The sequence below is a fragment of the Ctenopharyngodon idella genome, chromosome 5 (assembly GCF_019924925.1).
Source record: "Ctenopharyngodon idella isolate HZGC_01 chromosome 5, HZGC01, whole genome shotgun sequence".
NCBI lineage: Eukaryota > Metazoa > Chordata > Actinopteri > Cypriniformes > Xenocyprididae > Ctenopharyngodon > Ctenopharyngodon idella.
In genome coordinates, this window is record NC_067224.1 from 37,583,963 (window position 1) to 37,611,280 (window position 27,318).

General features: G+C 39.1%; 1 protein-coding gene across 3 annotated transcripts in view; it reads left to right on the top strand.

The window, feature by feature from the left end:
* Positions 1-27,318, top strand: part of ksr2 (kinase suppressor of ras 2) — a 111,160-nt gene that overhangs the window by 80,272 nt on the left and 3,570 nt on the right. For 2 of the 3 annotated variants that reach the window (XM_051895116.1, XM_051895118.1), the window contains exons 15-19: positions 820-868; positions 1,278-1,645; positions 6,143-6,239; positions 6,941-7,074; positions 22,211-22,345. In XM_051895116.1, coding sequence (XP_051751076.1) covers positions 820-868; positions 1,278-1,645; positions 6,143-6,239; positions 6,941-7,074; positions 22,211-22,345 — 783 coding nt within the window. The remainder of the gene's footprint in view (positions 1-819; positions 869-1,277; positions 1,646-6,142; positions 6,240-6,940; positions 7,075-22,210; positions 22,346-27,318) is intronic. The other variant, XM_051895117.1, reaches the window with a different exon arrangement.

Consider the following 27,318-nt stretch of genomic DNA (forward strand, 5'->3'; position numbering starts at 1 on the left):
TTCTTCCTGAGTCTCTCCATCAGTGTCCGACTCCGGTTTGAACAATCTAAGGCTGAACACCGTTACTGACAATTGTCATTTTGGCTGCGTGAGATTCTCCAGCTTTGTTGTTGTTGAGCAACCGAAGCGCGAGCTGTTAAAGCTCCGCCCCCTTCTGGAAAGGGAGCTGGGAGCAGCAGCTCATTTGCATTTAAAGGGACACACAAAAAAACGGCATACACATACCCAAACGGGCAAATTTAAGAAGCTATAATAAATGATCTGTAGGGTATTTTGAGCTGAAACTTCACAGACACATTCAGGGGACACCAGAGACTTATATTACATCTTGTGAAAAGGGGCATAATAGGTCCCCTTTAAATAAAAATAACAGCTTAAACATTAGCATTTTCGATATGGGTTCAAAACATTCAAGTATCGTCAACTCATATTTACCACAGACCTTGTTTTAATCATAAATTGAAAAACCCCATTATAAAACCACATAGGAAAATCTCGAGGGAACCAGTGGCAAATGGGTTTTGACATCATTCCTGCACCACTATATTGTCAGCTTAGCTATATGTGAGGTTATGTTACAGTTAGGATGCTAACTGAAGGCAGCTTACTAAGCTGTAGAGCCTGTATGAACCACTTTTGTAGAAGCTAAAAATACGAAGATGAACAAGCAGAATTTTTTATGTGATCCTTTCAGACGGTGTAAAGTAAACAATGGACTTTAATTCGATTATAGGTCTTTGAAAATGAAACGTTGGTTCGTTCTGCTGAGGTAAATGACCCTCCCTGCGCAAACACATTTTCTGTTTTCTCTTCACACAGTCCCAAAGGGAGTCCCTTGCTACAAATTGAGGTTGAGCCAACATCTGATGTGAGTCATCCTGCTTCTATAGCAATTGTGCACTATCATGTGCTAAAACCTGAGTACAAACACTCTTAAAAATAAAGGTTCTTTATGGGCATCAGTGATTTCATGAAGAACCATTAAAATCCTTGGAACGTTTCCATTGCACAAAAGGTTCTTTATAGTGAAAAAAAGGGTCTTTAGATAATTAAAATGTTCTTCAGAGTAAGAAAAAAAAAGATCTTTTAAGAACTGTTTACTTAAAGGTTCTTTGAGGAACCAAAAATGGTTCTATGGCATTGCTGTGAAAATACCCTTTTAGAACCTTCATTTTTAAGAATTTTAATATTCTATCTATCAAAATGTGTCTGTCTGTTGACTGTCTGTGTCTATCTATCTATCTATCTATCTATCTATATATCTATCTATCTTTTAGAACGAGGAAGGCAACGATGAGGCCGAGGGCTCAGCGGACGAGTTCGAAGAGATGAATCTCTCCCTCTTGTCTGCACGAAACTTCCCCCGTAAGGCCAGCCAGACCAGCATCTTCCTGCAGGAGTGGGACATTCCCATGGAGCAGCTGGAGATCGGAGAGTTGATCGGGAAAGGCCGGTTTGGACAGGTCTACCATGGACGCTGGCACGGAGAAGTGGCCATACGACTAATTGACATTGAAAGAGACAATGAAGAACAGCTGAAAGCATTTAAAAGAGAGGTGATGGCGTACAGGAACACACGGCATGAAAACGTTGTCCTGTTCATGGGAGCATGTATGAGACCCCCTCATCTGGCCATCATCACCAGGTAGGCTTGAACAGATTTTGATGAGTGATCACAGCTCAAAATTTCCAGGGCCTGACTATATCTTAGTGGGAAGTTGACTCACTTTTCCTGATCTTCTCTAATCAGCATGACCTCATAGCTTGCATTAGTAGCTGCTTTCAGCCTAATTTGAAAGGACATGTCATTGACCACAAATGTAAACATAAGTGGCTGAATTTTTCACTTCTCAGGATTCTCAGAAGGCATGTCAGCGTAAGTATGGAGATGCTATGAAAAACAAGTGGTACTTTAGCAACCTGTCTGAACAGGAGATGGCAAATATTATTTCCTTCCTCCTGCCATACAAATTGGTGCTTCCTGTTTGTTTGTCTGCAAGCAGATGCTGAGCTGCATGGCCACAGCCATTAAAAGATTTCAACAGAGGATTTAAATTTTCTCTTTCTATAATTGAAGTGTTATCAACATTTTTGATACCATTGAAATTCCATAATTCTCATCACTAATTTCAATATCATGAAAAACGAATACTAGCCTAAGTAAAACAACAACAACAAAAAAACTTTCAAGATTACTAAATACAAGTAAACAGTGAGTGATAAAATAACAAAAAAACTAATTACGAGTATAAGGACAAAACTACAATAGTGCAAAGACACAAATGAAATAGACCTACATGAAAAATTTCACGCACTAAATAAGAAATAGCCTACTACATAAATTGTATAAAGTAAATAAATGTACAAAAACACTGCATAGTCTTCACCGTGCAACTTAAATATATATATTTTTCTTATTAAAGTTGCAAAAGTGATTCAGTCAGGAGCAATGAGTGATTTTTTTCTTTGTCCTTTTTTGTTTGATTAATATTAATGACACAGACAGCAGCAGGTATATTAGGCTGCTGTGACTTTAAGACCGAATGCAATATATACTGATACACATGTGCTTTCTTTCTCAACTGTTTACGTTCTCTTAAGACAAAAATGATTGTGTTTACGAGGATACAAGCAAAGATGGGCATTTTGTCACATAAGTGTGTCTATTTGACCGTTCAAGTGCAATAAGGCGGAAAAAAGAACTCAGTTCAGTACTCACACGCTGTGAGCGGCTTTATGTGCGTGTCTCCAAGACAGTGCGCTCATATACCGAAATGAGTTTTCTTTCGCTGCTTATTGCACTTCAGAGGTTTAAAATAACTTGTTTTTAACTTAAACAGCAATTCTTAAAAACGCATGCAAACGCTAAGCTTTTGTGATCGCGCAGCATGGCAACATCACGTAAGCATAACCGCGATAGAGACGATATTCCAAAATTTTACCGGTTTATCATGTCTATCAGTATATCGCCCGCCCCTAGTCTTCATGCCTAATGCACCAAGTTGCTGCCATGTGATTGGCTGATTAGATATTTGTGTTAACGAGCAGTTGAACAGGTGTACCTAATAAAGTAGCCTGTGAGTATGTTTGTGTGTACACACAAAACAATAAACAATGAATAATAATATATAATATTTAAATGTAGATCTGACTTTTTCAGTATTTGTGAGTTAATTTCCAGTAAAAATTGTTAAACAAGAATCAATTCAGTTTATTTTTCTTACCTTATTGACATATAGTTTTCATTTGGCCAAACACTCGTAGACATTTATTAATGTCTAATCCTAACTCATTTTAGTGCATGATTTTGTGTATTACTATTAACACAAACAAAAGTTATAATGATTTTATTCATAGTCCTTAATCATAGCAAAGCAGGCCCAAACAAACAAATTGAGAAATAATTGCTAGAAATGGGCTCTTTCTTAAAAATAAACATTGACATAAATATTGATTGTTTTTCTCAGCATTGTCATGAGTGATTATACATTGATTGCTTTCCATATCACCCCTGCAGTGTGAAATAAAAGTTTGGCTTTCGCTCACAAATGCAGTGTATACAACATAATTGCCCCGGAATGTCAGAGCCTGTCATTATTTTGAATAGTCTGTCTTGACATTATTAGTGTTAACAGTTGAAATGTGATGCACACGTGACGGCATACATACAGAGTTAAGCACTTGCATTTCTGCATCACGTATTTGAATAGTCCCACACTACAGAAGGCCAAAAGGCCAGAGTGATGCTATAAATGAGCGTCGTACCCTGATGCCTTTATAAATATGTATAAAGGGAGGAAGAGGGCAGCCCGGGGAAAGACGCACACGTCTTTGTGAGGTGGCACAGTAGGAGCTCAGGTGTCAGGGAGTTGGAGGGGTGTCTTTCTCCTCCTTCCTGCCGAGGTGAAGTTCACAGCTCACTCAGCATCATTAGTGACAGCGCTCAAATCTGCTTGTATGTAAATACAGAACAGCATGTTGAAGTATGAATGTGTATCATTCCTGTGCTAACACAGGATATGATAATGTGGGTTGTAGGTTCAAACTCTGCAAGTGGTGATCCATGAACTTCGATCATTGACCTAGAGCAAAGTGTTTAACCACAGGTTGCTCCAGGGGGCTTGTCAAATGACCCTACCTTCATTTCCCATTTTTCTTGGTGTCAGGACAAGAATAGAAATGGATAAAATACATAACATTGTATTTTGACTACTGCTTTTGCCTGCTGCTTTCATTGACCCTCTAAGTGAGTTGTATTTTTTTGGTAAGCTTTATTGCTATTCTTCATCAACAAGCTAAATAACATTCATAATTTATAGGGATGCACCTAAATTTTGTCCGCTGAATAATATCAGCCGAAAATGGCATTTTCATTTTTTGCCCAAAAGAGAAAAACACACCCCACCCCATTTTATTTTATTGGCTTGTGTTTTTTAAATTCAGTATCTCTCGCGAATACCAGCCGGAGTGCTCTTGATTTCCAACAGAGGGCACTCCTTCCATCTTGGTTATCTCACCATGGACTACATTTCCCATTGCCTGGACTCATTATGCCTGATTACGTCCACCTGTGTCTCATCATCTTGTTAACCCTGCCTATTTAAACCATGTCTGTTCATTCACTCATTGCGAAGTCTTGTATGTGTTTGTACTGCATTTCTGAGCATTCTCCCTGGTTTCATATCTCTTGGTTTTTTGGATTCTTTGCCTGTTTCCCTAGATTTCTCTTTTCTTTCCCCGTTCTGCCTCTGCCCTTGACTCTGTTGCTTGATTGGATTGCTTGCCTGTGTATTGACCTGTTGCCTGTTTTTGGAATTCAATTGTGGATTACCCTTTCAATAAGTACTGTGTTTGGATCCTTAACCTTCATGTCCCCATGCAGTATGTGACAGTATCATTAAAATTATTGAATTTCATTAAAAAGGCTAACATTAATACACTTATAGAAAAAAGCTAATTTAAAATTAGGAATAAATAATTTTTAAAAAGCATGTTTTGGTTTTCGGGCAAGTGCATCCAGAATTTTTGGTTTCGGCCCAGAATATTCATTTCTGTGCATTCCTAATAATTTATCATAATTTAAAACTTAACTAGATAAAAAAGTTCAAAACAAACTTTGATGTTGGCTTGAGAAAGCCTGGTAAAAATTTTTGTAGTAGTTTCAAAATTGTGTTTTTAGGGTCTACTAGAATAAGTTTTCAAGCTTAATTGTTAAAAAAACACATTATTTCCCCCATATTTTACATTGTTGCAGCACCTCTCTTCCCAGTCTGTAAGTAACAATTGGTTTAGTTCCTGTATGAAGCCCCTCCTTCTGAAAAGCACAATGTTCTCTGATTGGTCGGTTGGACCAGTGTGTTGTGATTGGTCAACTGCTTTGAGCGTGCTTCGGATATGTCACACCCCTTAACATAACCGCAAATTTCAAAACACTACTAATGCAACTGAACTAGGCCTCGTCCCTTTATTTTGCATATGCCTTGGGTGGGAATTATTTAAATGAGGAATATTGTGATGCGTACATTCCCAGAAGAAAACTCAAGACTTCAATCGAGGCGTTTCAGGGAGTTCAGAAACAGTGCTTACTGATATAGAGAATAACTCCCTTTGGAATGACTTTGTGTTTTGTAACTTTGCATACATTTTTCATGCTCAAACAGCAACATTACACACTAAAGAAAGTTGAGAATGTTTGAAATAGTTTGAAGCTTGAAGTAGTTTTAAAAGCTAGAATTTTGAAGATAGATAGACAGACAGACATAACTATGACCCATACATTTTAGTACTCTCATGGACATCAATAATCAATGTGATGATATTTAATTTAATTTTATTTTAATTGTCTTTAATTTTAGAGCTTCTAGTTTCAGTTTCGTTGATTTTTTTTGTTGTTGTATCATTTTTGCTCATAAATTGTGAAAATAGTCAAATGTATATTTAGATTCATATATATTTGAGTGTTGTTTTATACACTGAATCTGCATGACCCTGTAATACTGCTGTTCTTTATTTCGGCAAGGATCATTTTGCAAACCTGCAATCTGCACAAGTAGCTTTCCAAGCTACATGAAATGAACATATTTTGATGTTATGTTCACTGCTGATGTTTAATATGTGTTTATGTTGTTTTTCTCTGTTGTAGCTTGTGTAAGGGCAGGACCCTCTACTCAGTGGTACGAGATGCAAAAGTTGTTCTCGACGTGAACAAGACCAGACAAATCGCACAAGAGATGGTGAAGGTACGAGTAATTGATGTGAAGTCAGTGTGAAGACTAAATGTCAGCTAAAATTGATTTCGCAGACATTTTGAAATACATGGTAGTGTTGGGAAGCTTTTATATCTACCTGTACATGTACTGTTCCTTTATACAGCATGTGATTATGTTTAGGGCTGGACGATTAATCAGAATAAAACCAAAATCACAATATGGCTTATGGCACTGTGTTCTGGTACAAGCAGCTCTTGATTCAGGTTTTTTTTTTTTTTTTTTTAAGATTTATTAATGTGCATTTGGGAACATGTGCCAACCCTGCAGAAAATAAAGACATTAGGACAGCCATAAATATTAGTATTGTAATTTCACAATTGTACTGTAAAATAATAATAATTATTATTATTATAGTTTTTATTAATTTTATTTTATAATTAATAATTATTATTGTTGTTTTATTAAATATCTATTTTATTTCACAGTGAAATATTACAATAGTAATATATTTTTTTATTTTGTTTAGTATTTTTATTTAATAATTATATTAATATTATTATTATATTTATATAGAATCAAACCATTTTTTGGCTTAAAAAACAAGCACAGCAAACCAGGAACTTTTTATCCTTTTTAAAATCACATTTTAAATTGCAATTTTTATCAGAAAAATTGAAATTGGGCTTTTTACCAAAACATGCAGCCCTAATTACATTAACTCCTTTTTCCAGGGCATGGGCTACCTACATGCCAAAGGGATCCTTCACAAAGATATGAAATCCAAGAATGTATTTTATGACAACGGGAAAGTGGTCATCACTGATTTTGGCCTGTTCACAATATCTGGTGTTCTACAAGCAGGCAGGTACGTAAAAATACACACAAACACACATAATTATAACTTTTTGAAGAATGCTCACCAATGCTGCATTTATTTGATCAAAAATACAGTAAAAACAATATTGTGAAATATTATTACAATTTAAAATAATTGTTTTCTATGTGAATATATTTTAAAATGTAGTTTATGATCAAAGCTGAATTTTCAGCATCATTACTCCAGTCTTCAGTGTCACATGATCTTTTTTAAAAATGGAAATTAATACTTTTATTCAACAAGGATGCATTAAAAATGATTCAAGTGACAGTAAAGGCATTTATAATGTTACAAAAAAAAAAAAAAAAATTCATATAATTGCTGTTCTTTTGAACTTTGTACACATCAAATAGAAAACCGTTATTTTAAAGTGTAATATTTCTCAATATTACTGTTTTTACACTATTTTTGAATAAATAAATTCAGCTTTGGTGAGCAGAAGAGACTTTTCAAAAACATCTTAATTATTCTGAACTTTTGACCGCCAGTGAATTTATCAATACTTTTGTTATCGAAAAATCAACATCTTGTATTCATTTTTTCACTGAGCTTATTGTAGTGCATTCTGGAATTGCCTCATTCGCATATGATACACATGATATTGTCTTAAATATTGGCCAAAATGAGGTATCTAAGAAGGCAACATGATGTTTCTGCCTGCTGTACCTTTAAAGGATTAGTTCACTTCAGAATTCAAATTTCCTGATAATTTACTAACCAAAATGTTTATGTCTTTATTTCTTCACTTGAAAAGAAATTAAGGTTTTTGAGGAAAACATTCCAGGATTTTACTCCATATAGTAGTCCAAATGTCAGTTTCAGTGCAGCTTCAAAGGGCTCTACACGATCCCAGATGAGGAATAAGGCACTTATCTAGCGAAACGATCGGTCATTTTCTAAAAAATAAATAAATAAATAAATAATATACTTTTTAACCACAAATGCTCGTCTTGCACTAGCTCTGCGATGCGCCACGCCTTACGTAATCACGTTGAAAAGGTCACGCGTGACATAGGCCAAAGTGCTGATCCAGTGTCTACAAAGCGAACGTGCAAAGACTAAGCCAAACACCCTTTACAAAAAAAGGTAAAACAACGATGTTGGACGATTTTGAAGTTGGAGGAGAAAATGAGATTTTCACCCTACTGCTGTACTTCCACCTACATCACGTGTGACCTTTCCAACGTGATTATGTAATGCGTGGTGCATCACAGAGATCAAAAACCTTAATTTCTTTTCGACTGAAGAAAGAAAGACATATGTAAACATCTTGGATGACATGGGGGTGAATAAATTTTCAGGAAATTTTAATTCTGAAGTGAACTAATCCTTTAACAGCCTTCACTTCATGAGTGCACCTGTGATGCTGTAAAATGCTGTCTAGATAGGCTGTTCACTAGCTGAAATCGAGAGTAGTCGCCTAAGCTCTGATCATAATCTCTGTGTCGTCTCTAGAAGAGTGACAAATGTACAACCCATCGCACTATACATGTGGCAGGCCATTAATAATGTCCTTAAATTCCGTAATGACTTTGAGAACTGCTTATTAAAAACCAAAGCCTGTAATTATTAGAGTGTGGGCCACAGAGCTAAATCCAGTTTGACCTTCAGTGTTCTCTTGGTTCTTCATAAATGTATGCTTCAGTGAGTTGAAGTAGCAGCAGATGTTATAGACACACCAGCGTTTCAGTAAGTTCCGTCACCAAATATACGTCATAAAAGCTGACCAATCTGGTTGTGAACGTATTCCTATGGTTCGGTATCTTTAGGTTCGGTGTTAAAATGCCAATGTGAACGCTAAGCGGACCAGGACGAACCAAGCGAACTGAACTACAAGTGTGAACACACCCTTAAAGCAGTTGACCAATCAAAACACACAGTCCAACCGACTGGGAAGAGAGGTGCTGCAACAATGTTAAATATATGTGTTTTTTGAACATCCAAGCATGAAAACCTAGTCTGGTTGACTCCAAAAACAAAATCAAGTCTTTGTAAAAGGGCATAATATGGCCTTTTTAAATAGTTAGCTAAAAAAAAAAATTCTCAACCTCATGTTGTTCCAAACCTGTACAACTTTACTTTATCTGCAATACACACAAGAAGGTATTTTGAAGACTATTTGAGGTCAAAAACAACATTGGACCCCAATGACTTTCATTGTATGGACAAAAAAAAGACTATTCAAAATGTCTTTTATGTTTCACTGAAGAAAGTAAGTCATACAGGTTTGGAACAACATGAGCATGAGAACATTTTTGTGTGAACTATCCCTTTAATGTTACACATTTCAGAAAGCAACAATGCGTGAAATCGAGCTCGCATAGCTAGAAGTGTTTCCGTTCACATGAGGATGAGCGTTATGAGCGATGATGACCAATATTTTTGGGTCTATCAACTGAGCAAGAGGTTCCCTTAGGGTCATTTCATTTCAATTTAAAATTCAAATCAATATTCAGTGTTACAAATATTCACTTAATTATGTTTTAATGCCATTTTCTCCAAGTAATTAATTCAATTCCACCCGTGTGTCTGATGCGGATGAGGATTTTGGCATAAATTGATTTATGAGTGAGTGTCATAATACTGAACACAAGGAAAAAGCACAATGTTTTTCTCAGATCAGTACTGAATAACAGCCACCTGAGGGGGAGTCTTCGAACTAATCACCTCCACCACCTTCTTAATTGAGTACCACACAGATAGGACCTTACAGATTGTCCTTCAAGAGACAAAGACTTAAAAGAAGCCTTTCTCCACCACACTCCTTTGAACAGGAAAATCCATGAAAAGGGTGTCTGATGTATGTGTTTTGTTGCTCTCTTGCACTGTATGAAGAGGAAACATCCTCTTCTTTAAGGCTGAATGAACTCAAAGACATTCCTTCCTCCAGGCAAGGCCATTGAATCACTGTGAACAGTGGCAGACGTTTGATTTGTTTTGTAAATCTGTGACATAAATCTTGATTATTCATCAGTTTTGAATGCATTTCATCGGGCAAAGGGAAGGGTTATATGAGGACATGTCCTCCTGTACAGTATGTTAAAGTGCGTTTAATTTGAGAGGTTACACCGCAAAATCATAAAAAATATGATATTTTATTTTGCATAAAGACAGTTAGGAATATTAAGATGTTTTTGCATTGACAATTTTCAAGACATTTAAGCACATTACATTTAATTTAATTTCATAAAATTGTCGACTTAAGCATGCTTTGCCATTTAAATAATTATATAATAAATTTTTTTTTTTTTTAAATAATAACATTTATTACAGTAATGAGAATGAGAGAAATGTGATAAACATGATAAATATGATGTCATGTTAATTTCATTTAATGTCATTTCATTTAACACTACCATGATTTATACACACTTTACCATATAATAACTTTATTAATTTTTAATTTTTTAGGTAGGATATTTTTTTATTTTATTTATTTATTTTTTTGAATATTAAGATATTCGTGCACTGTGATATTATTTTCAATACAATTAATCACATTTAATTTCATATATATTTATAATGTCATAATTTATGCACAAATAAGTATATAATTTTCTAATTTTTACATTTAGAATAATAACTTTTTTCCAGCATTACAGTAATGAGAATAAGGGAAATATGATAAAGGTGATAAATATGATGTCATGTTAATGTAATTTAATACTGCCATGATTTATACACATTTTATCATTTAAATAATTTTTCTTTTTTTTTTTTGTATGTATAATAATAACTTTTTCCAGTATTACAGTAATGAGAATGAGGGAAATATGATGATGTCGTCATATAATAATAATGCCACAATGCAAAAAAGCTCAATAGGACTTTAAGAAAAAAAAGAAAAGAATAATTTCTTTCTTTTGAGATGAAATATGTCCTGAACATGTTCTTGACAGGTTTAGTGAGATTCAGCAACATCTTAAAAGTATTCACCAATCAACAGTCTTGAAACACAATTAATAAATTCTACTTCTTTGTTTTGATTTTATATGTTTATTGGTGTATTAAGACGTTTAATGAAGTCTTTGGCTTTGAAAGCGCTGAAAATGAGAGTAAATTATCTGGGGCAACATGAAGCGTTTGCCACCACTGATGACCGTGATGATGTTGATGTTGTTTTGGCACTCGTCCCATTTGTGTTTGCGAGTCTCGCCTCTTTGAAAATGTTTTCATTGGCATTGCAAGCAGTAAATCAACATCCCCGATGGAGCGATATTACAAACACTCGCACCCATCGGTTCATCTGATTATGAGGCAGATTTCGCACAAGTGTGTTTACGTACGTTGGCAGTAATTACCAGGAAAAAGACGACGTCTCCACAGCGACAGGTTTACATTGCAGCCATTGTTGATCAAGTCTTGGATCGGCTCACTGTTGCCGTTCTGATCAGCCCACTTCCACACCTCCGCAGCCATGTGAATTATTATCAGGAGTTATTAGAAGGAAGGGATAGTATTTGAGAGCGGCCATCAGAGACGTGCAGGCTCTAGCATAATTATGAATTGTTTATCTGTAAAGCACAAGTCTGGCTCTTAATAACATGATTTTACATTAGTTATGTATTATGACTCAGGACCTGACTGTAATAAGATCTGATTATTCTGGGATTTGGTTCTGTTTGAAATACCACATCCATGTAAGGCAACGTTTAGCAGGTACGAGAGGCTAGTGAGGCTGTGGATGCACTCATACTGAAGCATCATGAAATGTCAAGGTTTCTTTATGAGGGTTTGTGTGGGTTTGAGTATTTTTGAGAGATGAAGTCATTGGAAATTTACTCTGGGCAGTCTGATGGGGGCTGCTCAGATTTGAGACAACAGCGGTTTTAATGCTATGGAAGACCTAAGAGGTCATGCACCTTTGTTGCATATAAAAACATGGTTGGTTTGCATTTAAATAGGCAAATACTTAAGAGTCTATGACTGGGTCATTACTGCTGTGATTATTATGTTTCTAGCATGGTATATGTTTAACCCTTCTAACCCTAATTGATGGAGTGTGTAGCTTTCCATTTCTTAAACAACCATGTAGGAAGACGCATCATGGCCATATTCCAGGATGACAATGTCAAGATTCATTAGGCTCAAATTGTGAAAGAATGTTTGGGAGGGAGCATGAAGAATCATTTTCATACATGAATTGGCACCTCTGAGTCCTTAGTCCTTAAATTCATCGAAAGAGGGTGCATCTTTGGGATGTGCTGGAGGAGACTTTGCATCACAAAATTATTTTACAATTTGTCATCCTGAAATATGGCCATGATAAGTCTTCTTAAAAGCTACACACCAACATATAACATGCTAGAAACATAATAATCACAGCAGCAATGATCCATTCAATAACTCTTAAGTATTTGCCAATTGAAATCCAAACAGTGACTTTTTTTTTTGGGGGGGGGTCAGGCAGTGTGTGTGTGGATATATATATATTAGGGATGTCTCGATCAGGTTTTTTTGCCCTCGAGTCCGAGTCATTTGATTTTGAGAATCTACCGATACCAAGTCCCGATCCGATAAAAAACAAATATAAATATATTTGTTTTTATATTAGACTTTGTTTTTATATTATATAAATACTTTGCCGGCATTTAACCAATAGCGTCTCTGCAACAAAGTGATATCATGCCGCACGCGTTGCTGTTTCTGTGTTGAGTCAAAAGGGTCTAAAGCCTCGTTTACACTGCACGCGTGTGCGGCGCGTTACGGCTGCGACGCGGCTACCGGAGCTGATACGCGGCCACTCTAGTCAATGCTCGTGTTTACACCAGCCGCGCCGCTGTGCGTTTTCGAAGCGTCCCAGAAGCGGCTCGCCGCGCCGCTTCGCTAAAGATAGGCGCCAAAGCCTATTTTTGACGGACGCTGCGTCCAAGACGCACAGCTCAAATACAAAATAAAATCAAAATAATCACCCTGTGTAAACTCCCGCTCATATTTCACATCACTAGGAGGCCAGAAACTGAAGACAAGAGATTCGAAGTTGAAAAACGTCTCAGGTTACAGATGTAACCCTGGTTCCCTGAGTAGGGAACGAGACGCTGCGTATAACGCATTGGGAACCTTCTGCGTGTTTGCGTCATTGAAGCACTCATGTATCTAACCAATCGCGTAGCGAGACGTCAGAGGCGGGTGACGTCACGGACCAGGAAACTATAAAGCATACCCGGATGCAGAGATCGCTAGCTTCTGGGATAAGTCTGAAGCAAGCACTCGCAAGTATGCTGGGGGTACGGCAGGAGACGCAGCGTCTCGTTCCCTACTCAGGGAACCAGGGTTACATCTGTAACCTGAGACGTTCCCTTTCGTGGGAACTGTCGACGCTGCGTATAACGCATTGGGAATGCAATCCCAGCTGTGCCGTAACTTCACGTACTTGCCAATGTTAGCTTGACAATATAGAAGACCCCGGAGTGGAGCCGACATCCAGGTTGTAAAACCTAATAAATGTGTGCTGGCATGACCATCCAGCTGCATCACATATGTCATCAATGGAAATTCCAGACATCAAGGCTTTTGATGCCGCCATACCCCTAGTAGAATGGGCACGGACATTCAGTGGGGAAGGCTGTCCGGCCGCTTCGTATGCAAGTGAGATGGCCTCGACCACCCACTTGCTCATCCTCTGCTTCGATGCTGGGCCCCCTTTCTTAGGGGACCCATAACAGACAAACAGTTGATCTGATTTTCGCCACAGGGCAGCTCTGTGGACGTACGCATCTAAAGCCCTCACTGGGCAGAGCAGATTCAGCTTTTCCTGATCCGAATTCCCAAAGGGAGGAGGGTAAAAGGCCTGGAGCACAATAGGGCCTGGGACATTGGTGGGGACCTTCGGCACATAGCCAGGTCTAGCATGAAGAAATGCCTTCACCATTCCTGGGGCAAATTCCAGGTAAGATGGAGCAACTGAAAGTGCTTGTAAATCTCCTATCCTTTTCAGGGAAGTGATAGCGAGTAGGAAAATAGTTTTTAGAGTGAGGAATTTTTCTGGAACCTCCTCTAATGGTTCGAAGGGAGCCTCGGCTAACCCTTGCAGTACCACGGCCAAGTCCCAGGCCGGAACCCTTGTGCGCACTGGAGGCCTCAACCTCAGTGTACCACGGAGGAAGCGTGTGACGAGGGGGTCTCGTCCAACCGAGGAATCCCCCTCAAGAGGAGCATGATAGGCTGAGATAGCCACAACATAGACTTTTAAGGTAGAAGGGGATAAGCCTTCTGAGAATTTTTCTTGAAGGAATCTTAGCACAAAGCTTATGGAAGAGTGGACAGGGTCCGTATCATTTTGTCTACACCAAGTAGAGAATAAATTTCATTTATAGGAATATAGCTTCCTCGTGGAGGGAGCTCTGGAGTTAAGGATGGTCTCCACAACCTCAGTTGGGAGACCAGCATCTATGAACCTGGCCCCCTCAGAGGCCAGGCCCATAGCTTCCACAGTTCTGGGCGAGGATGCATTATCGTGCCGCCCGCTTGCAACAGGAGATCCTGTCTGAGGGGAAGCTCCATTGGGGAGCCGTCTAGTAGGGACACTAAGTCCGAAAACCATATCCTGGTTGGCCAGAACGGGGCTACCAGTATCAGGCTGGCCCCCTCCTGGCGTACTTTCTCCAGAACCCCCGGGAGCAGAGCGAACGGGGGAAATGCGTACAGACGTAGCCTCGGCCACGTCTGTACCATGGCATCCAGACCCAAAGGTGCTGGATGTGTTAGGGAGTACCAGAGTGGACACTGGGTTGACTCTCCCGATGCAAATAGGTCGACTTCTGCTTGACCGAAATTTCTCCATATGAGGTCCACCACTTCCGGGTGGAGCTTCCACTCCCCGGGCCTCGGCCCCTGTCTCGACAGGGCGTCTGCTCCCACATTTTGATACCCCGGGATGTAAGCTGCCTTTAGCGAGAGCAGCTTCCCTAGGGACCACAGGAGGATCCGACGGGCCAAGTAATATAGTTGGCGAGACCGCAGACCCCCCTGATGGTTTATGTATGAGACCACCGACATGTTGTCCGTGCGGACCAACACATGGTGGTCTCTCAGGTCTGGGAGGAAGTGTTTCAGTGCTAGAAATACCGCCATCATCTCCAGCCGATTTATGTGCCAGGAGAGCTGATGGTCCTCCCATAGACCCTGAGCTGAGCGACCACTCATGATCGCCCCCCAGCCCGTGAGGGAAGCATCTGTCGTAAGCATTACACGACGACCAGAAGTCCCCAGCACAGGTCCCTGGGACAGGAACCAGGGATTTTTCCACATGGCCAGGGCACGAAGGCATCGCCGCGTGACTTTGATCATGCGAAAAGGATTTCCCCTCGGAGAAAACCCCCTGGTCTTGAGCCACCACTGTAAGGGTCTCATGTGCAGAAGGCCAAAAGGTATCACGTTGGACGCAGCTGCCATCAGACCCAACAATTTCTGAAACTGTTTTACAGTGAGTGACTGGCCTAATTTCACCCCTTTCACGGCTGCGAGAATGGAACTCACACGAGCGGGGGACAGATGCGCCCGCATCGTGGTGGAGTCCCAGACTACACCCAGATAATTGGCAGTCTGAGCCGGAACTAGCACACTCTTTTTGGCATTGAGCCTCAGCCCAAGCCTTTTCATGTGGGACAGGACAGCATCTCGATGCTGAGCTGCCAGTTGCTCTGATTGAGCTAGAATCAACCAATCGTCAATATAGTTTAGTACACGGATGCCCTGGAGTCTCAATGGAGCCAGGGCTGCATCCACGCACTTTGTGAATGTGCGGGGTGATAATGACAGGCCGAACGGAAGAACCCTGTACTGGTAGGCTTCGCCCCCGAAAGCAAACCTGAGGAACTTCCTGTGAGAAGGATGGATGGACACATGAAAGTACGCATCTTTCAGGTCTATCGCCACAAACCAGTCCTCGGACCTGATCTGTGGGATAATCTGTTTGAGTGTAAGCATCTTGAATTTTAGCTTTTGTATAGAGCGATTTAGCACACGTAAATCTATGATAGGACGTAGTCCCCCATCCTTCTTTGGAACGATGAAGTAGCGGCTGTAAAAACCTGACAGCTTGCTGGGAGGAGGAACCCTTTCTATAGCTCCTTTTTGCAAAAGTGTCACAACCTCTTGTTCCATCACCAGAGACTGCTCGGGGGTCACCACTGTGGGAAGGACCCCATTGAACCTGGGCGGGCGAGACCCGAACTGAATTCTGTAACCCCTCTCTATAATGAGCAGCACCCATTTCGATATATTCGGTAGAAGTTTCCATTCTGCCATAAAATCTACTAAGGGAACCAGTCTCTCGAGACTGGCCTCTGGTGTTTTTTGAGCACTTGGCTCGGCTCTCTGAAGCGGCGCACCGGCAACAGATAGCCGAATCAAGTGACGGCCGGCCCTCCTCGGAGGGTCGGCGGGGACCGCTGCGCCCTGACGCACACTGGATGGCAGGGTTAGCATAACGGTCCCCTGAGGGCGCCGAAGGGAAGCGGGTGCCAGATATTTTAACACCGGGCTCCCTCCGGAGGGGACCGCCCTCACTGGGTCCTGACCCACAGATGTCAGGACCGCTTCGAAGCCTTCTTGGCAATAATAACGGCCCGCAGGTCCGCTTTACCCCCAGAAGGCTTCTGCTGTGTGGACCGCCCCGACCCCCAGGTTTTCTGCGGAGGGGTACGAGTGGCCACACTAAACTTCTGTTGCGCTCTGTGGTGCGCAGAGGAGCTCGTAGACGGCCGAGGCTGCTCCCGCTCAGCAGCCCCGGGGGGAATTTTTGAGCGGCGGGGGAGGAACCTCTGGAACGCCGCAGATTGTTTTTTAGTCTCCTGGAACCTGTCGACGACTGACGTTACAGCGTCGCCAAACAGGCCCGCAGGAGACAGCGGCGCGTCCATAAGGGCAGTTTTGTCTCTGTCCCTTATGTCCGAGAGGTTCAGCCACAAGTGCCTCTCCGTGGCCACCAAGGCTGCCATAGAGCGACCCACTGACTTGGCCGTCTCTTTGGTGGCACAGAGAGCCAGGTCTGTTGCTTTCCTGAGCTCCTGGATGCACTCAAACGTGGCCTCCCCGCTCTCATCGATTTCCCCCAGCAGGTCAGCTTGATATGCTTGCAGCAGCGACATCGTATGTAAGCACGCTGCTGCCTGGCCTGCTGCCGCATAAGCCTTGCCCACCAAGCCTGATGTTGTCTTTAGGGGCTTAGTGGGCAGCGTCGGGGTTTTTAGGGACGATGCAGATTCGGGCGAGAGATAGCCCGCGAGCGTCTCTTCAACCCGAGGCATCGCCCCATAGCCATGCTGTTTCAGCCCCACTATATTACTATAGATCGATGTTTGGGGGCTGAACACTCTGTATTGAACTGGCCTTCTCCACGATCTCGACACCTCGGTGTGGAGATCGGGGAAGAAAGGCAAACCCCGACGCTGGGGTAGTGACCGGGCAGGGAGAAACCGTTCATCGAGCTTACTTTTCGGTTTCGTCTCAGCTCTCTCTGCTGGCCAGTCGATTTTTAACTTATCGACAGCCCTAGTCACTACCTCCAAGAGCTCCTCATACGCTGGGGAAGAGGATGGCGGTTCCTCCTCCCCAGCCTCGGCGCTCGCCGCATCAACCTCCTCGGAGGAAGAGAGGTGAAGCGCCGGTGTCTCTCTCCGGGGGGAAGAAACCGCAGCGCGTGCTTCCACCACCAGAGGAGAGACACTGGACCTGGCAGGTGAGGGACGAGATAAGGCTGGGCCCGTCTCCATCCCCTCTGCCAGCTCCATTTGTGAACCCCACGAATGGAGTCTGCGCTGTGCCTCAGCAGCAGCGGGACCCGATCCGCGGGGAACACCAGCCAAGGCACCCTCCTTATCAAAGAGTGCCCGGCGTGATCTTAATACCCTGAGGGTGAGCCTATCGCAATGCACACAGACAGCCCCCTCGAGAGCTGCCTGTGCGTGCTCAACCCCCAGGCAAACAACACACATTTCATGTGTATCCCCCGGTGTCAGATATCTATCGCAGGGATGTACACATTTAACAAAATGCTGCTGTTTTTCCGCCATTTTTTCCCGTGTCTTTTTTATATATATATATATATATATATGGTGCTTGTGAAAACTCTTGTCCTCAGACAAAGAGATTTTAAACAGGCTACTTTCGTTGGTAGACAAACAACACCAAATAAGACACACAAGATAACATAGAGTGCTTGCTGAAGACAACAGAAGCTAGCGATCTCTGCATCCGGGTATGCTTTATAGTTTCCTGGTCCGTGACGTCACCCGCCTCTGACGTCTCGCTACGCGATTGGTTAGATACATGAGTGCTTCAATGACGCAAACACGCAGAAGGTTCCCAATGCGTTATACGCAGCGTCGACAGTTCCCACGAAAGGGAACTTTAATTTTTTTTGTTCTTGTCATCCATTGGACTTTTAAGTGTATAAACTTCATCTGTAGGCTACAGCAAAATAAAGTATGGCATAGCACTAAACACAATTAAACCGGACAAAATATAACCATTTAGCCATTAAAAACACGAAAAGAATCAAGAAAAAAACATCAGACAGTCAAATCTCGTGGTCTCGCGAATTCAGCCGCTTCGCTTCTGAAATGCTTCTGGTGTGAGTTGACACTGCGCAGAGGACGGAACAAAACCTTGCCGGAGCCGTAACGCGCCGCAGACGCGTGCAGTGTAAACGAGGCTTAACGCCTGTTTCACACTGCAAGCGTAAGCGGCGCGTATTTTTTTCGGCATGCATTATTTTAGTTATTACACAGACTGCAGCATACCCAAATTAAACCAGAGTTTGCTGTCTTGTAAACATGTGCACGCGGCAGATGATGTCATACACACAAAGCTTACCTCATTCGTGTGCAGCAATGGATGACACGAGGCTTTTGTTTATTTATTTTATTTATTTATGTATTTACGTTTATATGAGAATGTTGTACACCTCCCCATGTTAACAAACTTTCAAGACTATCAAGTTTATAAATGACCAACTTATAAAAACGAATGTATAGCTGTCTTTGTAAAGAAATGCTCACATATGTAGCTTCGAGCCGCTGCTGTGATGCTGTACAAACGCTTCCAGTGTGAATACTCGCGCGTCTCTGCAGCTGCAGTGACGGTGTAGTTACGCTCACGCTTGCAGTGTGAAACAGGCGTAGATCTGTGCCACCGCATAACTATAGATGTGTTAAATATAATGAGAATATATATACATATCCGAGTCCTGATCGGGATGTAACGTCCGATTCCGATCGAGTCTGAAACCACGTGATCGGGCCCGATTTCCGATCACGTGATCGGATCTGGACATCCCTAATATATATATATATATATATATGTGTGTGTGTGTGTGTGTGTAAACTGTGCTGGCAAAATGAGTCGGAATGCGCCTGGGCTAATTACGAGTTACAGGCAAAACAAGTCAAAAATGTCGACTTTGGTCGAATTTTCCACAAAAATGAGTTCATTAAGCCCTCATCTAGCGATCCAAATGCTTCAGCTAGCAATTAAACATCTAAAAGTATCTGTATTTGTATGTTTTCTGAGAGGAGTCCCTTTCCTTTGTCCATGAAAAATGCCATTTTTCTCTGCTCGCTTCACCACTCGCGCTTCCCCTCAGCAACTTCCTCATTAGTCCAAGTTTTGCATTGTTTTGAAGCGCAGCATTCCAATTTTGTGAATCTTAGCGAATTATCGATGGAATGAGTCTGCCTTTTAAGGTATGGTAGCTAGGTGATTTTGTTTTGGAACCTTCAGAAAACTTTAACTTGATTTTTCTCAAAATTGACTTTCCTGACTCTATAGACTTCAAACAGGTGTAGCTCAGACATTTTTTTTTTTTTTTTTTTGTCTGATTCCAACAAATCATACATCATTTTGAAGGTTTTTAATAGAAAATAACCGACTCATTTTTGAAAATCATTTTGCCAGCACAGGTCTCTTTCTCTCTCTCTCACACACACACACACACAGGTTTGTTTTGCTATCAAAGTGAGGACATTCCATAGGCGTAATGGTTTTTATACTGTACAAACTGTACATTCTCTCCCCCTACACTACCCCTACTCCTAAACCTACCCATCACAGAAAACTGTCTGCATTTTTACATTTTTAATAAAACATTGTTTAGTATGTTTTTAAAGCTATTTTAAATATGAGGACTCATGAAATGTCCTCATATTTCATGTTTACGTTGTAATACCAGTGTAATACCCATGTCAATATACAAATTTGTGCCCTCATAAATCACAAAAACTATTTTTTTTTTCAGGATTCTTTTATAAATAGAAAAGAACAGCATTTATTTGAAATATAAATGTTTTGTCACATTATAAATCGTCCCCTTGGAATTATAATGTTCTATCTGCATTCTGAGCAGTTTTGAGATATTGAGCTTCAAAGTTTTTGCATTTCATTCGACTTTATAGATAGAACATTTATTTGTTTTCTAAATAAAAAGTCCCAAAATGTACACAACATAAAAAAAAACATCACATAATGTAAATAAGTTGTCACAGAATATGTGAATAAATCAATTTTGACAAAAATGTCAGATAGAACCTTATAATTTCAAGGGGACGAAATTACTTTCACTTTTGATCAATTTAATGTGTCCTTGCTGAATAAAATTCTTTCACATCTTACCCCGAAGTTTTGAAAGAAAGTTTTCCACAAAAATATTATGCAGCGCACCTGTTTTCAACACTGATAATAATAAGAAAATATTGTAAAATATGTTAAGAAAATAATAAAGAAAGATTTTTAGGGGGTATTTTTTTTGTCAATTTTGATGGCAATTTTCCCCCAAGCTCCCATTAATTTCTGACCCTGGTTTGGAGGTATATTATATATCATGGGTGAGTGAATTTGTTTTTACTTGGATCAGAGACTCAGTCAAGCTGAAACAGCTCTATGTCTGTCAGTGATAGACCACTTCCAAATCCGTGTCTGACACTTGAGAACGAGGCAACTATTTTATCATTGCAGAGGGTTCACAGGTTTTTAATCGGTCCAGTGGGAAACAAAGTTGTGTTTACACCTTTCCAAACTACAGCACTGTGTACTTCTAAGAAAAAAGAAAAGAAGTTGCTAGTTTCTTGCTATTCAATCTTTGAAATGTATTGAGTTTCTATTTAGTAGCAACTAGAAAGAGATTTAGAGATTTAGAAAGAAAAGTAGACAATAAGAGTATATAGCTAAAAACTGATTGTGAATTGTGTAGCTCAGATTATGACAGTTTGATGAGAAATATCTTTGTTGAGATCTGATACATCTGAGATTTCTAAAGAAATTCTGTCTTAGGAGTTACATTTTAAAAACAGGAGATTAAAGCAAAAGTTTGCTCTTCATTTGATCTTATTGCTGTTGTAAGGGTGGACCTCCTACAGGGGTTCAGGCTGTAGGGTTGCCGAGCGACTAAAGAAACGTTATCAGCAAGATGGCAGAAAAATCTGATTATGATTACACTTAAAATAATTACAAAATAGATGTATGAGATGATAAAATCATATACCATTAATCGTACCCAGCATGTATGTCAAAAGTTACCTGAGAGATAGAGATAAAGAGAGAGAAAGAGAGAGAGAGGGCCAGAGTGTGCCCAAGAAAAGCCAAGAATCAAAGAGCCAGAGCAACAGTTACAATCTTCTTTTATCCCTTCCTTGACCATGTGACTGAAACCCAAATGTGAGACATTCAAACTGACTAATCAGAAGATTAAAACTTCCCCCACTGTACTAAAGGTGTGACAATTTGTAGAACCCTGATGTATATACATTTTGGCCTACAGGCCTTGATCACCTTCAACACCTTTGTGCCTTCCAAATGGCCCTTGTAGCAAAAGAAAGGGGGTTGAAACAGTAAAGCAAATGTCTTTGTTCATTTTAAAATATCTTTAGATATTTTCAATCTTACACTGTCTACAGGGGAAACGATGAGTTCAGAAAGAGATCTCATTTGTGGACTAGACTTTATGTCGATAATCAGACTATGGGAGACTAATAGTTGCTTGCCCTCTATTGTATTTCTTTGACAGAATTGTCACTATAATGATCTTTTGGTTTGTTCTCTGACCTTTTGCGTAGTACAAATAAATCGTTAGTGTGTTGTGACTGATTATATTTTAAACTTCAGGTCTTCTCTGTCTGTCTCTCTCTAGCAGGAGAAAGGATAAGCTGCGGATCCCAAGCGGCTGGCTGTGTCATCTGGCTCCTGAGCTCATCCGTCAGCTCTCCCCTGAGACAGCAGAAAACCAGCTTCCCTTCTCCAAACAGTCTGACGTCTTTGCCTTTGGGTGGGTCCCTCTCTGTCGCCCTCTCAGCACCCGTGTTTTCACCCCTCACTGCTTCTCTGCCTTTTGTCACTCAGGAAACTAACAGAATCCATTTTTATTTACAGAAATAAGCCTAAGCCTGTTTCTCTTCACATTGAATGTGCTCTTATAGTATCAGCACAACCATTTTTGGATACTAAATGTAGAATATAATAACATTTCATTAAGAAAAAGTGCATTTTATTTTGCAAGGATGCATACAATTCATCAAAAGTGACAGTAAAGATGTTTATAATAATAAAAAATATTTCTAATTCAAATTTTCAATTCATCAAAGAATCCTGAAAAAAAAAAAGTTTTAACACAGTTTCCACAAAAATATTATTTTTCAACATTGATAATAAGAAATGTTTTTTTTTAAAAATGGCAAATCAGCATATTAGAATGATTTCTGAAGGATCATGTGACACTGAAGACTGGAGTAATGATGCTGAAAATTCAGCTTTGCCATCACAGGAAAAAGTAATATTATGCTTAAAATATATTCATATAGAAGTTATTTTAAACACAATATTACTTTTTCCTGCATTTTTGATCAATTAAATGCAGCTTTGGTTAGCATAAGAGACTTCTTTCAAAAACATTAAAAATGCTATAAAAAAAAACTGTACTATTCAAAATGAACTTGAACTGACGTCATGTATCCACTAAAAATCACCAAACCACTGGTTGATTAGAAGACGTTGAGCAAAATGTCTCAGAAAAGTGATTTTAGTTTTGAGATTATGACATTTGTGACATTGGTAGATTTTGAGATGTCACTTAAAGCGATAGTTCACCCAAAAAATTAAAATTCTGTCATCATTTACTCACCCTCAAGATGTTCCAAACATGTATGAATTTCTTCTGCTGAACACAAAAGAAGATATTTTGAAGAATGTCGGTAACCAAACAGTTTTAATTGACTTCAGTAGTTTACAATAGTAATTTTTTTCCATACTATGGAAGTCAATGAAACTGTTTGGTTACTGACATTCTTCAAAATATCTTGAGTGTGTGGGCCATGTTCAGCAGAAGAAAGAACAACATGAGGGTGAGTAAATGATGACAGAATTTTCATTTTTGGGTGAACTATCCCTTTAAGCGTCCAAATACATTTTGGATATCCAATCAGATCAACCAAAATCTTTTTTCCATTTAAATCTGTTCCTTTAATTGCTACAGTGGCCATAGAAAGGAACAGCTATAGTATCAAACGATATAAAAATGACATTGTGAATGACCGCACAAGATCATGAAATCACAATATCAAGAACATGGCTCGTTTAGGATGAGTATTATCAAAGAATTGATTTGCTCAGTGCTCAGCCTCCACTAATCAGACTGTATTCACATGAGACGACATGCAGAACGGAACCTCCATCTGTACTTATTTCTACCTGACCCGGGCCTTTCCAGAGGCAGTGAGTGTGTGGGCCAAATGAATAAAAGAATGGATGGATGGATGGTTGACGAAATGAAGGAATGCTGCTCTGTTGGGTCCTAACACAATTGCGTCCTCAGCTGTTCTCTCCATATGGAGGCTCTGTCACACTGTCACTCTATGGGAGCCAAATACAGCACCCACGCAAGCTGTCCAGCTGGTCACACTAAAGGGACATTACCTAGAGGTGACCCCAAAGCAATTCTCCCTATTGTCCCTTCTGCTTCCTCATCCGTTGTTCTCTGTGAGTGCCGTGTTTTAATGCGGCAGAGTTCGCATTGGCTTCTGACAGCAGCTGTGGGATATTTTATGCCTGTAATGCTCTCGTGTTCTGTTTTATGGACTTTTTATGATGTTTTCTGTATATACAGTATGTACTGTACAATACTCTACTGGTAAAAAGTTTTAAATTTTTTTGAAAGAAGTCTCTTAGGCTCACCAAGGCTGCACTTGTTTGAACAAAAATACAATAAAAAGAGTAATATTGTGAAATATTATTACAATCTAAAATAACTAAATTTTCAGCATCATTACTCCAGTCTTCAGTGTCACATGATCCTTCAGAAATCATTCTAATATGCTTATTTTCTGCTCAGTTATTATCAGTTATTATTGGTGCTCAATAATTAATTAATTATTAATAATCTTAATTATCTTTACTGCCACTTTGGATCAATTTAATGCGTCCTTGCTGAATAAAAGTATTCATTTCTTTTCTTTTCTTTTTTTAATCTCACTTACCCCAAACTTTTGAATGATGGTGTATCACAGTTTTCCACAAAAATATTAGCAAAAGTAGCAAAAACGGTTTTCAACATTGATAATAATAAGAAATGTTTCTTGAGCAGCAAATCAGCATATTCATATTGATTTCTGAAGGATCATGTGACACTAAAGACTACGGAAGCTTGTTTCCGCCATGAAATAAAAAATAAAAAAGGTAATTAGGACTTTTTATACAGTCACAATTCACTCACAATTCTGACTTTATAACTCACAATTCTGACTTTATTATTTGTAATTGTGAGTTTATTTCTCACAATTCTGAGAAAAAAAAGTCAGAATTGTGAGAAATAAACTCACAATTACGAATAATAAAGTCAGAATTGTGAGTTATAAAGTCAGAATTGTGAGATATAAAGTCAGAAACTCGAAATTGCGTGTTATAATGTGCAATTGTGAGGGAAAAAAAGACTCATTTTTTTCTCCGAATTGCGTTTATATCACACAATTCTGACTTTATAACTCGCAATTGTGAGTGTATATCTCACAATTCTGAGAAAAAAAAGTGAGCAATTGTGAGCAATTTGTTTCCGCCACTTAATAAAAAAATAAAATAAAAAAGGTAATTGCGACTTTTTATCTCACAATTCTGACTTTTTTTCTTGCTGATGTGAGTTATAAAAAGTCAGAATTGTGAGATAAAAAGTCACAATTGCCTTTTTTGTTTTATATTTTTATTAAGTGGTGGAAACAAGCTTCCATAAAAGACTGGAGTAATGATGCTGAAAATTCAGCTTTGCATCATAGGAATAAATTACATTTAATAAAAATATATTAAAGTAGAAAACAGTTTTCTTTTTAACAGTTTATTTTAAATTCTAACAATATTTCACAAAATTATTGTTTTACTGTAGTTTGATCAAATAAATAGTGAGCATAAGAGACTATTTTCAAAAAAGCCTAATTATTCCAAACTTTTGACCATGTAGTGTATGTTATGCCGAAACTCAGGGGCAAATTCACTAAATGGCCTTATTTACTAACCACCCGCAATCCATTATTATTCTTTCTATGTAAATTAGGCTAATTATAGTATGCGCATTATTGCCTGGCACAATCAACTTTGCTTTCTGTGGGCGGTAAATGATCTGTTATTAAAAGAGATGTTTATGTACGGTTTCTAGCGATCATGGCAGCGGTAATTCATCAAATGATGATCAAATGATGTAGAAGACGCTATCACAGGGCATATGTCCAGATTTGCGGTGTACACAAGTGCACTTTCAGCATTTTTAAGAGAAGATTCAGGTGTCTGGATCACAGTGGTGAAGTGATACTGTCTCAGTAAAGTATACACCGGATCAGGTAGTCTGGTTCATTATCTACAACCGAGCACTAAGAAACCACCTGCAAGATTGGAAATGCGCCACGCAAATTGCGTTCAGCAGTACATAAATGCAGTAATTCTTAGTGAATTCCGTGCTTCAGTATTGCAAAAGCCATCTCAATTAAATCAGGTTTTTTTCTTTCTCACCAGTCTCAGCAAGCTGCACGTTTCACGTTTGGATTTAAATTGCAGAGCTCTGATGATTGGCCTTTTCAGCAGGGCTCTTCGTTCAATGATTGTTAATTAGCTCTTAAGTGTGGTTTAGTAAACTTTAACACGAGCATGCTCTTTAGAGCAGAATACTGTGTTTTTCAGCAGTCAACAGCACCTCAAAGTCATTTATTAATTATCTTGGATGACTTCTGACTATATCGGCTTCAGGGAACGCAAAGCGATGTAGTGCACCAGAAGTGCTTTAAAGCTTTTGAACTGCTGTATTGCGGCCCCTCAGGGAGGCACGAGTCCTCATCCTCACACACACACACACACACATACTCAAGCTTATACTTATGATATACTTGTGAGGAGTTCCATCTGACTTTTTGTTCTTCTTAAGTTAAATTATTAAGATCTATTTATATCATTTAAGATTTTAAAGGCACAATATGTAGGATTTTTGGATTAAAATATCTAAAAACCACTAGAACAGTGTTATATATTTTGTTAACTTGTGTACGTACATTATCCCAAATTTTTCCAAGAATGTTAAATCCCTCGGTTAAATCAATTTCCGATTTTATTTTGTAGAAACCATGGAAACACCAAAGACGCTTTAATATATTCCATGTTTTATTAGACATGGGAACAACTGTTTGGTTACATTTATAGATTCTTTTCCACTGGCTGTGAGGTGAAGACGACATTTCCCAAGATTCCGCGCTCAAACTCGGCGTCATCAAGCTACGCCTTTGTTTTGAAAAGGTGACCTCTAGCGGCGAAAATACTGTGCCTTTAACAAATTATTTGTTTTTATTTAGTTTGAAAAGATTTTACTATATTTTTGGAACATTTTTTAGAAATTTGTCCTTCATGGGCATAGTAAAACAAGTACACACTCAAACTTGCAAACACATGCATGGAAAAGAACTATCCTATTGTTCTTAAATTAAGCTAATTATAATTAGGAATGATAATTTATTCATATTATTTTATATAAATAATATAATATTATTTATTTAAGACTTTTTTTGCCCATTTATGAACCCTTTTATTTGTCTTTAAGATGTTTTACTAAATACGTCAAGGCATTTTCTTAAATTAAGAATTAGATTAAATGTATTATGATATTCATTTTATATCATTTAAATAATTTATTTTAAAAAAAAGACATTATTTGGCTCATTTACAAACTTTTTTTTTTTTTTTTAAGTTTTACTGTATTTATATTTTTCACTATATGGG